The following is a 14,195-nucleotide window of genomic DNA, read 5'->3' as shown; positions in this document are numbered from 1 at the left end:
GGAATTATGTTTGACGCATCATCATGCCTGAAGTACTTAACTGATTAATTTGAAATTTTGCATATAGATTCTTAATTAACCGAGGATGGTTATATGCCTCTTTTCAGTTCTTCAAGATTTCATTACGTCAAGTTTCCAATTTGTCATGCTTCCAAGTGTTGTAAAGAAGCAGCTGAACATTTCTTTTAAAAGGGACATTAGATGATAGGTCTGATTGGGGATCCTATTCGAATAAAAATAAATGATTTTCTGTCGCATCAAAATTATGTTTCGCCATTTTGAATTCAACTTCATTTTTTTGAATTGGAAGGTAGTCATATGACAAAGTTAGAAGATAGAAAACTAACGATGGTCATATGATACAGAATTTCAAGAGAAAATGAATGGTGAAAACCGCACCGATTTCTCAAACCGTTCAAAATTTATTCTCATTCAAAGATACTGATAAATCATCCATCTATCCATCATCTTCACTATAATAATGGAAAGAGCTGGCTCATCGATATACGTACGTGAAATTATGTAGGAAAATTATGTTTGACCCATCATCACGTCTGAACTGCTGGACTGATTGATTTAAAATTTTGCATAAAGATTCTTTATTAACCGAGGATGGTTATAGGCCTATTTTCAAATTTCGAATTTTTTATTACGTCAAGTTTTCAGTTTGCAAAGTTTTAAAAAAAGACCCTTCCGAAGCACGGGTTACCTACTAGTAATCAATAATAATTTGTAGAACAAGTATTCAAAGTATCCAATAGACTATGCTTAGTTGAACTATGCCAAGTATTCCAATAAACTGTGCTTAAAGAAGGTATAAAAAATCCACAGTTAAATTTATGAATAAAAAACAAGAAATATATTTGAAAGTACAATGTTTCAAGCGGGCCTTTTTCCAACGGATAACCCAATTGCACGGTGCTAATATTACCAGTGCGAATAAACAGTTACATCGAAAAGGATTTATATTTTTGAAAACTTACTTGGATTCTTTGACCATTTGTCGCCTTCTATATTCATCTTCGTTGAGCACTTTTTTCAATTGCATGAACAGTTCGTGTTTCTCTTCCTTGAGTTTGGAGAGTCGTTGCTCCAGCACGAGTATCTGTTCTCGAGTCTCACCAAGAGTCATCACATCTTGCTTTTGCTGCAATTCACGCTCCTTGCGTTGCCTTTCATTCTCAGCATCGGCCTCTTGTTCTGCAAAAATATAACACTCTTTTATCAACATCGGCCAATTTTCTATCTACTAAAACTGTACGCTACTTTTATATGATGGACGCTGTGTTACATTCTGGGAAGTTAACACATAGCCAATGATTTGATTATGAATGAGTTGCTGAGTTTCAATACATCAAAACAAGGCTATTCAATTTCTAGAATAATTTAAAAGTATATAATTTTTATCAGTCTATAAGTTGGTTCCTGAATGAAAACAACAAAACCACAATATTATCAATTTTATACATTTAAAAAAACAAATATATGAGCTAGATACAATCCTCCATACAGCTTTCAATTGAAAGAGCACAGTTGAGGTAAAATTGTTACACGGTAACTTTAAATTAAAAACTTATTTCCTATAACTGTATATGCTATAGGTCTAGTTTCTATTATATCAGAAGGATATATCCCTGGTACTGGTGAAACCAAAATTTAAAAAATATATATTTATCTTATATAAAGGAATGCATGATATGGGATAAGTAGCTATGTGCTATTAACGGCCTCTGGCAGCAGACTGTATATGAACAGGAATACCTATTAAAAACAATCCAGTACTTCGGTCAGCATTAGCTAAGGGGTTACCAGATGTAGAGCAGTATGATGACCATGTGACATAGGACTCGCATCACTGACTGACATACAAGTATATATAGTAGTTGTTAGGAAAAGTGACTATTTATTAATAAAATAGGGAAGTATCACAGTACTAATGTGAGATTCACGTTGTGAGATTTATTGTTCATTATTTAACCAAATCTGAGTAGGCAACATGATTTGGACTAGTGCTCATCGTGGTTTTGCCGTTCGCCGTTATTACGAAAACCAGATAAATCTGTGGTCGCCGACAGTTCAACATTCCTCGCAACATTGGCCTACCGTTCCTAATTAATACTGCTAACACAATTCGGACCTGGGCTATCCTTCATTTCATTCAACATAAGTGAACTAGGCATATCGGGCACAAGATTATTCTGTAATACTAGAAGAATGATCTATGAGAGCCACCATAGCTCGCCCAACAAAGTTTTGGAAGAAACAGAGACCCTGTGCCAAGAGTAAATCTACATATATAGATGGCTGTGTTTTAGTACCGGTACAGGCTGTGGCAAAATGAAATGAAATATAGAGAATCGGCAACCCTGTTATCCCATCTTTCTTCACTGCCATTACAACGTGGACCTCATAATCAACTTCGTATAATGACAGACAAGGTTAGCAAACCAATGTTAATATGGTGCTGTCTTTATAATGTAAATCTCATTATTTATAGAAATTTATTCTTATCTTACATTTTTCAAATAGTACTACCTTGTTTTTTTCTTTGTCTCTCACGTTGAATGTGGACTTTCAATGCTTGCCACATTTCCTCGCTCTGAGGGTGCAGTCGCTCTATTACAACAGCCGGCATTTGGCTGCCTCCTGATTTTAGCCTGAAATAAGTTTGAAATAAATTACCATTGGGAAGAAGAGAGTGATGAGAATTAATTTTTGTTTGGAATGGGAATTATGTTGAATTTTGAAGACAAGTAAGAGTTTGAAATCCTTGAATTTATTATATATTCAAGTTTTCAAGAATTTACTGGATTTATTCGATTTCACAATATTAAAAATAAGTTTATAATAATATAAAATTTAAAGAAGTGTAAGTTTTTAAATGATAGTACTAACAGATATTATTTAAAATTAGGTAAGTTAGGCCTATATAGGTCTTAAAACATTCTTACAGAAATATTACTATCATGCACTAAGTTCTGTTAACAATCTTATTTTGAAATCTGATAACTATCAATAGTGCATTAAATATCTACACAAAATCAATTTAAATATGAACAATGACCTACTGTTTGACCAGCGAAAGAATGCCCCCGGCGGAGTGGAGCAATCTTAGGCTGTTCTAACTTTTTCGATCCGTCTTAAAAACATCAGTCATAAAATGAAAAATATCTCCAAAAACTTCAGAAATATTGAATTAGTGATGTAAAACAGGTCAGAAATCGTTTTTGTTCAGTGCATTTTTTTATGAATTGACTCATTTTAAAGATAAATTTAATTTGTGACTAAATGAGTATTTTCATTGAAAACCTTTAATTTTTTGTTTACAACTCATCTGTTCAATAACTATTGAACGGAATTAATTTTTTTTGGCATGCATATTTATTGATTCGATTCTTCTCTGAACCGTTGTTATGTATATTTTTTCTAAAAAATTGTTTGTTTTCCTAATAATGGTTAATTTCTTGGATCAAGTTCGTGAATTTGGATCGCAAAACATGAAAAAGTTGGTAATCGACAAACTCTTTTATGAGTGGAATAAACTACACATTAGCATCGTATGAAATAATCATAACATCCCAAATTTATTTTCTGTGAAAGAGTTACTGAAATTGATTAAAGGGTTCTCGAGTTATAATAGATAAATAAATATGTTGCTCAATTATTATACTGAAATTGATTAAAGGGTTCTCGAGTTATAAAAGATAAATAAATATGTTGCTCAATTGCTATACTGGAACTCTTTCTCCGTGCAGCTCACATAATAGCCTATCTATCAGTTGGGTAGGCTATGCATAAAAGAAATAATATTTAATGGCTTCCGCTGTTAGCTTTTCAGTACTAAAGTATTAGTCATCAATGTAAAGAAATCCTGTTTATAAATAGAAGCATGTTTACTTAGTAATTATGCATTTTCTTTGAATAGAGGTCGCTGCACGGCTTCCAGCTCAGTTCAGTTCGTGAAACGAGCGAGTGCACATTGAATTAGCGCAGTTCAAATTAAATTTCTTCTTATATTACCTATATAACAGATTATTAGTTTTAGTTACTGTCTAGTTTTTTACAACAATGTCTGGCATTAGAAAGAGTGGTCAAACAGTGCATAGTGAAGCGCGTAATATCATAAGACATGTTATTGAGAAATGTGATGAGGAAAAGAATTCTATACCAGTTCCACATTTACAAGCAACAAAACGAGTAGCAAATTATTGTGGTGTATCAGAGAGATTAATTAAAAAAATACGTAGTGGAACTAAGTGTTTAGCAGAACCAGAATCGTCTAAACTATCGACGCCAGGAAAAACAAGACCACACTCCAAGAATTCCATTTCCAGTATAGACAGTTTTGATCTGAACGTGATTTGGAACACTATAAATGTATTTTACCTTATCAAGAAAACTGTACCCTCTATTAGAAATTTATTACCAGTCTTGAAAGATAAAATCAATTTCAAATGGGGCAGAGAGACATTTATGTCATTTATGTAATTATAAAAAAACTTGGATTTAGATGGGTGAAATGCCAATCAAAACGGAAAATATTAGTTGAACGTCCCCATATTGTTTTTTGGAGGTCCGAATACCTTAGAAAAATCAGAAATTTCCGTGATAAGAATAGAAACATTTTTTATATGGATGAAACTTCGGTTGATAGCAATATGATCTTTCAAAAATGCTGGCAAGATCATGAAATTACAGGATGCTTGAAAGATTCGGCATCATCCAAAAGGTACTTCCTGGGTCATTGCTACTTTTTCGGGCGGGGTCAGCAACAGGGGATTATGATGGTCAAATGAATGGGGATAATTTCATGAAGTGGGTCATAGAGAAGCTCATTGCTAATCTTCCTCATTTTGGACCAAAATTTTATAAAAATTGACTCGTGATGTTCTAACCTTATCTTGGACTTTGTGATCTATAAATTTTGAAGACAAGTAAGAGTTTGAAATCCTTGAATTTATTATATATTCAAGTTTTCAAGAATTTACTGGATTTATTCGATTTCACAATATTAAAAATAAGTTTATAATAATATAAAATTTAAAGAAGTGTAAGTTTTTAAATGATAGTACTAACAGATATTATTTAAAATTAGGTAAGTTAGGCCTATATAGGTCTTAAAACATTCTTACAGAAATATTACTATCATGCACTAAGTTCTGTTAACAATCTTATTTTGAAATCTGATAACTATCAATAGTGCATTAAATATCTACACAAAATCAATTTAAATATGAACAATGACCTACTGTTTGACCAGCAAAAGAATGCCCCGGCGGAGTGGAGCAATCTTAGGCTGTTCTAACTTTTTCGATCCGTCTTAAAAACATCAGTCATAAAATGAAAAATATCTCCAAAAACTTCAGAAATATTGAATTAGTGATGTAAAACAGGTCAGAAATCGTTTTTGTTCAGTGCATTTTTTTATGAATTGACTCATTTTAAAGATAAATTTAATTTGTGACTAAATGAGTATTTTCATTGAAAACCTTTAATTTTTTGTTTACAACTCATCTGTTCAATAACTATTGAACGGAATTAATTTTTTTGGCATGCATATTTATTGATTCGATTCTTCTCTGAACCGTTGTTATGTATATTTTTTCTAAAAAATTGTTTGTTTTCCTAATAATGGTTAATTTCTTGGATCAAGTTCGTGAATTTGGATCGCAAAACATGAAAAAGTTGGTAATCGACAAACTCTTTTATGAATGGAATAAACTACACATTAGCATCGTATGAAATAATCATAACATCCCAAATTTATTTTCTGTGAAAGAGTTACTGAAATTGATTAAAGGGTTCTCGAGTTATAATAGATAAATAAATATGTTGCTCAATTATTATACTGAAATTGATTAAAGGGTTCTCGAGTTATTAAAGATAAATAAATATGTTGCTCAATTGCTATACTGGAACTCTTTCTCCGTGCAGCTCACATAATAGCCTATCTATCAGTTGGGTAGGCTATGCATAAAAGAAATAATATTTAATGGCTTCCGCTGTTAGCTTTTCAGTACTAAAGTATTAGTCATCAATGTAAAGAAATCCTGTTTATAAATAGAAGCATGTTTACTTAGTAATTATGCATTTTCTTTGAATAGAGGTCGCTGCACGGCTTCCAGCTCAGTTCAGTTCGTGAAACGAGCGAGTGCACATTGAATTAGCGCAGTTCAAATTAAATTTCTTCTTATATTACCTATATAACAGATTATTAGTTTTAGTTACTGTCTAGTTTTTTACAACAATGTCTGGCATTAGAAAGAGTGGTCAAACAGTGCATAGTGAAGCGCGTAATATCATAAGACATGTTATTGAGAAATGTGATGAGGAAAAGAATTCTATACCAGTTCCACATTTACAAGCAACAAAACGAGTAGCAAATTATTGTGGTGTATCAGAGAGATTAATTAAAAAAATACGTAGTGGAACTAAGTGTTTAGCAGAACCAGAATCGTCTAAACTATCGACGCCAGGAAAAACAAGACCACACTCCAAGAATTCCATTTCCAGTATAGACAGTTTTGATCTGAACGTGATTTGGAACACTATAAATGTATTTTACCTTATCAAGAAAACTGTACCCTCTATTAGAAATTTATTACCAGTCTTGAAAGATAAAATCAATTTCAAATGGGGCAGAGAGACATTTATGTCATTTATGTAATTATAAAAAAACTTGGATTTAGATGGGTGAAATGCCAATCAAAACGGAGAATATTAGTTGAACGTCCCCATATTGTTTTTTGGAGGTCCGAATACCTTAGAAAAATCAGAAATTTCCGTGATAAGAATAGAAACATTTTTTATATGGATGAAACTTCGGTTGATAGCAATATGATCTTTCAAAAATGCTGGCAAGATCATGAAATTACAGGATGCTTGAAAGATTCGGCATCATCCAAAAGGTACTTCCTGGGTCATTGCTACTTTTTCGGGCGGGGTCAGCAACAGGGGATTATGATGGTCAAATGAATGGGGATAATTTCATGAAGTGGGTCATAGAGAAGCTCATTGCTAATCTTCCTCATTTTGGACCAAAATTTTATAAAAATTGACTCGTGATGTTCTAACCTTATCTTGGACTTTGTGATCTATAAATTTGGAAGAAAAATAGCACAAGGACTACCTTATTATTTTATCTTTCAATGTTATTACATTAGTGTCATTTGCATTGTAAATAAATAAAATAAAAATAATAAATTCAGTATTAGTAATGGATAATGCCCCTTATCACTGCATTCAAAAAGAAAAAACCCCATCAAGTATGCCAACAAAAATGAAATGATAAAGTGGTTGACGGGGAAAGATATTCATTTTGAGCAATCAATGAGGAAAGGCCAGCTCTATTCTTTGATTGAAAAAAATAAGCCAAATCAAAAAGTGTACCATGTTGACAGTCTATACTTCCCCCCTATATGTGCGAATTGAATCCCATTGAACTAGCTTGGGCAAAAGTAAAACGCGAGGTAAGGGCAATGAATGTTACAGGGGAGTTTACAGTGAACTATTTGAAAGACGTAATTTTGAATGCTGTAACTAAAGTTAGCGCGGCTGACTGGGAAGGCTACATGGAACATGTTAAAAAATTAGAAGCAAATTACTGGGAGAAGGATGGGCTAATGGAAAGTGTTGTTGACGAATTTATCATTTCTTTGGGAGGATTAGAGGAAGAATGTTCTGATGATTCTGAGGCTGAAATTTTGAATGAAAGTGAAACATCAGAGGATAGTGACTTGGGCTGTGCAGAATTGGTCGATGTTTAGGCCTAACTTAAAGATACACAATGTGGGTGAGTGATTGAAGTTATATTAAAAATTATTTCAATGTTGATTCAAATACATAAATATTGTATAACATCCAACTCATTTCTAGTGTGATTATATCCGTTAGAAAATTATATCTTGGCAACTCTCTATCCAATACTCAAATGCGTGTACTTTATGACATGAGAGCTAAATTAATTTCAATCTATTTTGAAAACGCTTCAGTCGATTTTGACAATTCTTTCACAGAAAATAAATTTGGGATGTTATAATTATTTCATACGATGCATGTGTGTAGTTTATTCTAACCATAAAAAAGTCTGTCGATTACTAACTTTTTCGTGTTTTACAATCAAAATTCATTAACTTGATCCAAGAAATGTCCCATTATTAAGAAAACCAACAATTTTTTCTAAAGAATAGTTATATCATCGGCTTAAAAAAGAATCAAGGATTATGCATGCAAAAAATTATTCCATTCAGTAGTTATTGAGCAGAAGAGTTGTAAACAAAAAATACGGGGTTTCAATGAAAATAACTAATTTGACAAAAATTAAATTTATCTTTAAAATGAGTGAATTTATCAAAAAAAAGTACTGAACAAAAACGATTTCTGACCTGTTTTACATCACTAATTCAATATTTATGAAGTTTTTGGAAATATTTTTTATTTTATGACTGATGTTTCTAGGACGGTTCGAAAAAGCTAGTACAGCCTAAGATTGCTCCACTCCGCCGGGGGCATTCTTTCGCTGGTCAAACAGTACATATAATCGTACAGCATATTTTTTAGGACATTAAAGATCAAGATACTGAACATGTTCATAAAAGCAGAAAAATGTTATTTATAAAAATTATAATTTATTCGACAAACTGAAGTAAATGACTCTTGAGAATCAATTATCAATCATTATTGATTAATTGACTTAAGGTATTGTTCTAACATACTACTGTAGTAACTAGTAAATTCTAACATTCAACATAGCCTATAAGAAATTCAAGTTATTAGCCTACATACATGTAAGAATGAAAACGAATAGTATTATCTTAATTTCTTCAGAACTTCTTTACATTTTTATTAAAAGCATATTGAAATTGAATATACATTTTCATTGGTAAGCAACCAAAATGACTAGAACTGGCTCTGCTTGACCCATCAATGTTCTGCTTACTTGACTATGGTGGTTTAAATAGTTTATTCATTCACCTATATTTACTGGAATTTTGATTATGTACTTATATGCTAATTTCAAGTGCTAATCAAAATACACATTGATTAACCCCTAGTATTTGCATGTTATCATTATTATATCAGAACATAATCATATACACAATTCTATAAGTTATATAAAAGCGAAATGGCACTGATTCATTCACTTACTCATTCACAATTAACAGAACTAAAATTCTACTGTACCAAAAACGTTCAAATTTGGCATGTTTGCTCAGTTGGCCTTCTAGAGGAGCACTAAGAACGAAATTGAAAAAAAAATACAAATAGGCCTAACGCCGTGTCCACACTGAACAAATGTTCGACAAACAAGTTTGTTGAGAAAGTTTGGGCAAATTTTATTATGTTTGACAAACAATGTTTGCCTGTGGCCAGTGTGGACGCGTCACCAAACAAAATATGGGAGATGAGATATCGTGTACACAGACGCACGTACACTTATTCACACACACACACACCACACACCACACACACACACACACACACACACACACACACGTACAGACCAATACTCAAAAACCACTTTTTTGGTCTCAGGGGACCTTGAAACTTATAGAAATTTAGAAATTGGGTACCTTAATTTTTTTGGAAAGCAATACCTATAGTAATAGGGCAAGGGAAGTAATATTTTGTAAGTGGGAAGAACAGGTTTTATGTTTTACACAGCTGCCATCTCTGAAAATTTTTGGAAAAACAGTCATTTTTTGTTTGACAAACAATGATTGTCCAAACTTTTTAAAATGTTTGTCCCTGAGCTCCTCAACAAACATGTTTGCCAAACATGTATGTCGAACATTTGTTCAGTGCGGACACGGCTACAGTTATACGCCCAAAATCTGCGTTTTCTCAACTTTTTCAAAAACTCATTTGGCAAAAAAGGAACACATGCTCAGTTGACGTATGAAAATATTGTAGTCTTTTGAAAAACGTTCTAGTTTCGCCCAAGATCTGCGATTTTTTAGCGTTTTCTCCTCCGTCTTTTCAAGAGCTAATTGACAGATCTTTTTTAAATTTGATACAGAAGTTCAGGAAGGGTATGAAAATTTTAGTTCGAGAGGAATACAAAATTACGCCAAAGATGCACCCAGGAGAGGTAATTTTACTGCGTTTACTTCTATTTTATAATCATTATCATCATTATATATGTTTCTTACTCAAAATTAGAAGGTTTTCATTATCACTCTAATATTTAATTAAATATTATTGATTCTTGCTTTATTCAACTTATCTTGATTCATTTTAAATACTTTGGAAACAATATAGAATATGTTATAAATAGCATTCTAAAAGTCAACAATAAGTAAAGATGAATAAAATGATGAACAAAAATGAAACAACACTACTGGCGTGGTAGTCTAGCGGCACCCCATATACTTACCACAGTCTAATCCTAATAAGGTGCAAACTTGCAAAAAATCTTTTGACGGATGGCTAATGACAATGAGGTAAATTGAAGGTACTGAAAAGTAGAACAGTGCACAAAACTAGTATTCCAAACCAGTATTACACAATTGAGTTATTGCCACCAATTCTTTCTGATCACGACATTATTGTTCTGAATCTTAATATAGCGACATACAGAGTAACGAAAAAAAACGAGAAGAGGAGATTTACAAGACCACAGCAGGACCTATTCAAGTATTTATTGGCAGTTCAAGATTTGAAGGTTGGTTTCATGACAGTGTTGAAGATAGTTTTAATCACTTTTACTCGACTTTTCTATCGACTTTTGACAATTGCTTCCCAAAATTAATATTTGAAGACAAAGACAATTCACATGTTAAATGGGTTAAACAGGAAATTCTTGAAGCACAGGAGCAATTGAAAGACATGTACTGGCATGCTAGGTATGAAAGAACATTGAACTCTAAAGAGAATTACAGAAGCACTAAACAAAAATACTTAAATCTACTAAATGAAACAAAAAGAAAGTTCTATAAATTTAAGATTGATAGCGCTAAAAATGTTAGCAAGGTCTCCTGGTCCATCATAAGAAATTTAACATGTGATGAAACTGTAAATAATTGTAATATAGATTTAAAAAGAAGTGACGAACTCATTAAAAACCCGGCAACCGTGGCTAATATGTTTAATGATTATTTCATATCTGAAATTGAAAAATTGACTTGTCGGGGTGGAGAGAAATTGAGTGTGATTGACAGTGAGATGCAGGGGAATGATTTTACTTTGTGGCCGGTGACTAAGGATGAGATAGCAAACATAATTGTTCAAATTGGTTCAAAGACTAGTGCGGGGGTGGATGAGGTGCCTTGTAGTTTGTTGAGTGTCTGTATAGACACTATAGTGGAGCCATTGACATGTATTGTGAATAGATCATTTGAGCAGGGCGTCTTTCCAAGTGCAATTAAAACATCTAAAGTGGTTCCAATATATAAGACTGGTGATAAAAGTAATGTTGAAAATTTTAGACCAGTGTCAATACAGAGTGTTTACTCGAAGATCTTTGAAATTGCCTTCTTAAAACGACTCATTCCATATCTAGAGAAAAGGAAATTACTAAATAACAGACAATTCGGATTCCAGAAAAACAAAAATACAACGGATGCCATAACTTATTTGACTTGTTAATACGAATAAATGAAAATCTGGACGAAGTGGGTGAACAGATATGTATCTTTTATGACATGACAAAGGCATTTGATCTTCTATCTCATGTAAACCTTTTGAATAAATTATCAAGAATGGGAATTAAAGGAAAACCTCTGAAATGGATAACCAATTACCTGGAAAATAGAAGGCAAACTGTCAGTATAAGACATTCAGGACATGATGGTATGACTCGAACTTATAAATCCACTATTTCGACAGCGATAAACACCGGGGTTCCGCAGGGGTCGAACTTGGGGCCAGTCTTGTTTCTGTTATATGTAAATGATTTACCTGAGAATATTACTACAGGAAATGTATGGCTTTTTGCAGACGATATCAGCCACTTAATACAGGACCAAAATAAACACAGCCTCCAAGTTAAAGCACAATCTGGTTTAAATTAAGGGAGTAAATGGTGTCATATAAATAAATTATTGCTAAACAAAGGGCAAACCAAAATTCTGCAGTTCTACAATAGGAAAAAGGTATGAAAGTACTCCTCTCCTCAGATTGGAAGGATCTAGTGTGAGTGTGGTGGAGAGTACAAAATACTTAGGCATATCCATATCAGACAACCTGGACTGGCGACTACACATTGAGAACCTATCAACAAGACTGACAGCTGTTTGCTATATGATGTGCCGTCTTCAACCACTCCTAGATCGAGAAGTACTTATGAATGTTTACTACGGCTGTTTTCATAGTATAATAAATTACGGTATACTATTCTGGGGAAACAGTCCACACATGGAAAGAATTTTGCTTCTGCAGAAACGAGTTCTAAGGACTATCTTCAAGCAACCATACCTCGCCCACTGTAGACCCTTGTTTATGGAGGCTGGCATTCTAACACTACCTGCACTGTTTGTTTTGGAGGCATGTTTGATGACTAGAAGGAAGCCAGATATTTTTTTGAGAAATCATCAATATCACCACTACAACACCAGACGAAGAAACGACACTCATATGACAGTGGTACGATCCAGACTGACCCAATATGGACCAAAATATATCTGCGCTAGGATATACAACTGCTTGCCAAATGAAATGAAGACCTTGGAAAACTTGAGTCAATTTAAAAATGAACAAAAAAAAATCCTCACAATGAGACCATATTATAGTCTACAAGAATACTTTGAGGAAAGAATCTCACCACACCGACACCAGAAACCACAAGGAAATTGAGCACTACATTATGATGAAAAAATCTGACGACCACGGCGCATACGCGCTTCCAGTGGGAGAATATCAAGAATCAAGTAAGTAAGTAAGTAAAATTTACGCCAATCACCAACATGTAGTTTACAACTATGGGGTCTTGAAACACCTGCCCTAGAACTTAAAGGTTATAATTATGTAAGAATGATAAAGCATATTAAAATCTAAATTTTTGAACACTTTTTTACATTTTTATTGGAAGCATAATAAATATAAAATTTTTATTGGTAAGCAATAAAAAAATGACTAGAACTGACACTGCTTGACCCATCAATGTTCTGCATTGACTTTAATGATTCAAACGGTTTTCGTTAACTGAATTTGATCAATTCAATTAACAGTTTAAAAGAACAGGAAAGATACATGACAAACTAAATAAGAATATTTTGTAACAAGTGCCAAAGCCTACTACATTATTAGGCCTAGACAGTTTCAATGCAATTATTGTAGCATACCGTAGTGCCAAGTTACTTGTAGGCATACGGTATCAATATCCCAAACAGTTTAAAATAAAAAACAAAAATAAATAAAGATCAAAGAATAAATTATAATAATATGCTAAAAACTTATCAGTTATGTAATAATTACATTTTTTATGTAAACACCAAATAAAGAAGTTTGAGGGAAACTTAAAAGTGGGTTCTTTTCTACGAGAAGCATTTCAAAATCATTCCAGGCCCGCACAAAAATAATTAAAACAACATTACTAACACTCTATTATTTCATTCCTTACTACATTTAAAATATGAATAATTATTTACTTATAAAACTAACCGTACTAAAACTATACCGTTAATACCTCGTCACTTACAATACTCAATACATACAACTAACCTAACCAAAAAGATTCAAGCTTCAAGGAACAGTACAAAAATCAGTGTCGCCTAAGAAACGCGAATTTCACTAGCAGACTTTGGTAGCGGAAACAGTGATAAGACAGAGCTACCAACTAAACCTGGTAACCGCTACTGTAGCGGATGGATAGCGGTTCTTGTTAGCTGTTACCTGTTTATCACTTCCTATTCTTACTTAACCGCGAATTTTTAATTTCAATTACGAGTTTCATACATTGCGAATTATTATATTAATTTACTAGGAATAAATTTGTTTGATGGATGAATTACGAGACTAAAATTTTGATAAAATATGCTGTTACGACCATGCTGAAATGAACAAAAAATATGATTTGACTGACAAAATTGATCTTTTGATAATTATTGAGATTTAGTTTTTCAAATGCCAGGTTCGATTATTATTTTTCATCAAGCTACAAAACTTAGCCTATTTCAAATAAAATTGAATGATCGTGGCTAATTCCTAGATGAATAATATCCTTCCTTATTTATCCAGCATATTGTTGAATTGAAAAT

General features: G+C 32.8%; 1 protein-coding gene across 2 annotated transcripts in view; it reads right to left on the bottom strand.

Annotated features, from left to right (window-relative positions):
* LOC111059858 (leucine-rich repeat extensin-like protein 5) overlaps positions 1 to 13,730 on the bottom strand; it is a 31,868-nt gene extending 18,138 nt beyond the window's left edge. The window contains exons 1-3 of one of the 2 annotated variants that reach the window (XM_022347481.2): positions 13,600 to 13,730; positions 2,536 to 2,657; positions 984 to 1,200 (exon numbers count right to left, since the gene is read on the bottom strand). In XM_022347481.2, coding sequence (XP_022203173.1) covers positions 984 to 1,200; positions 2,536 to 2,635 — 317 coding nt within the window. In that variant the 5' untranslated portion in view covers positions 2,636 to 2,657; positions 13,600 to 13,730. Of the gene's footprint in view, positions 1 to 983; positions 1,201 to 2,535; positions 2,658 to 13,413 lie in introns of both variants that reach the window. The other variant, XM_022347480.2, reaches the window with a different exon arrangement.
* Between the last annotated feature and the right edge of the window lie 465 nt (positions 13,731 to 14,195).

This window comes from Nilaparvata lugens, chromosome 4, assembly GCF_014356525.2.
Source record: "Nilaparvata lugens isolate BPH chromosome 4, ASM1435652v1, whole genome shotgun sequence".
In the NCBI taxonomy this organism is placed as follows: Eukaryota; Metazoa; Arthropoda; class Insecta; order Hemiptera; family Delphacidae; genus Nilaparvata; species Nilaparvata lugens.
The sequence above is the reverse complement of the archived record's forward strand: the minus strand, read 5'-3'. Positions and strand labels throughout refer to the sequence as shown.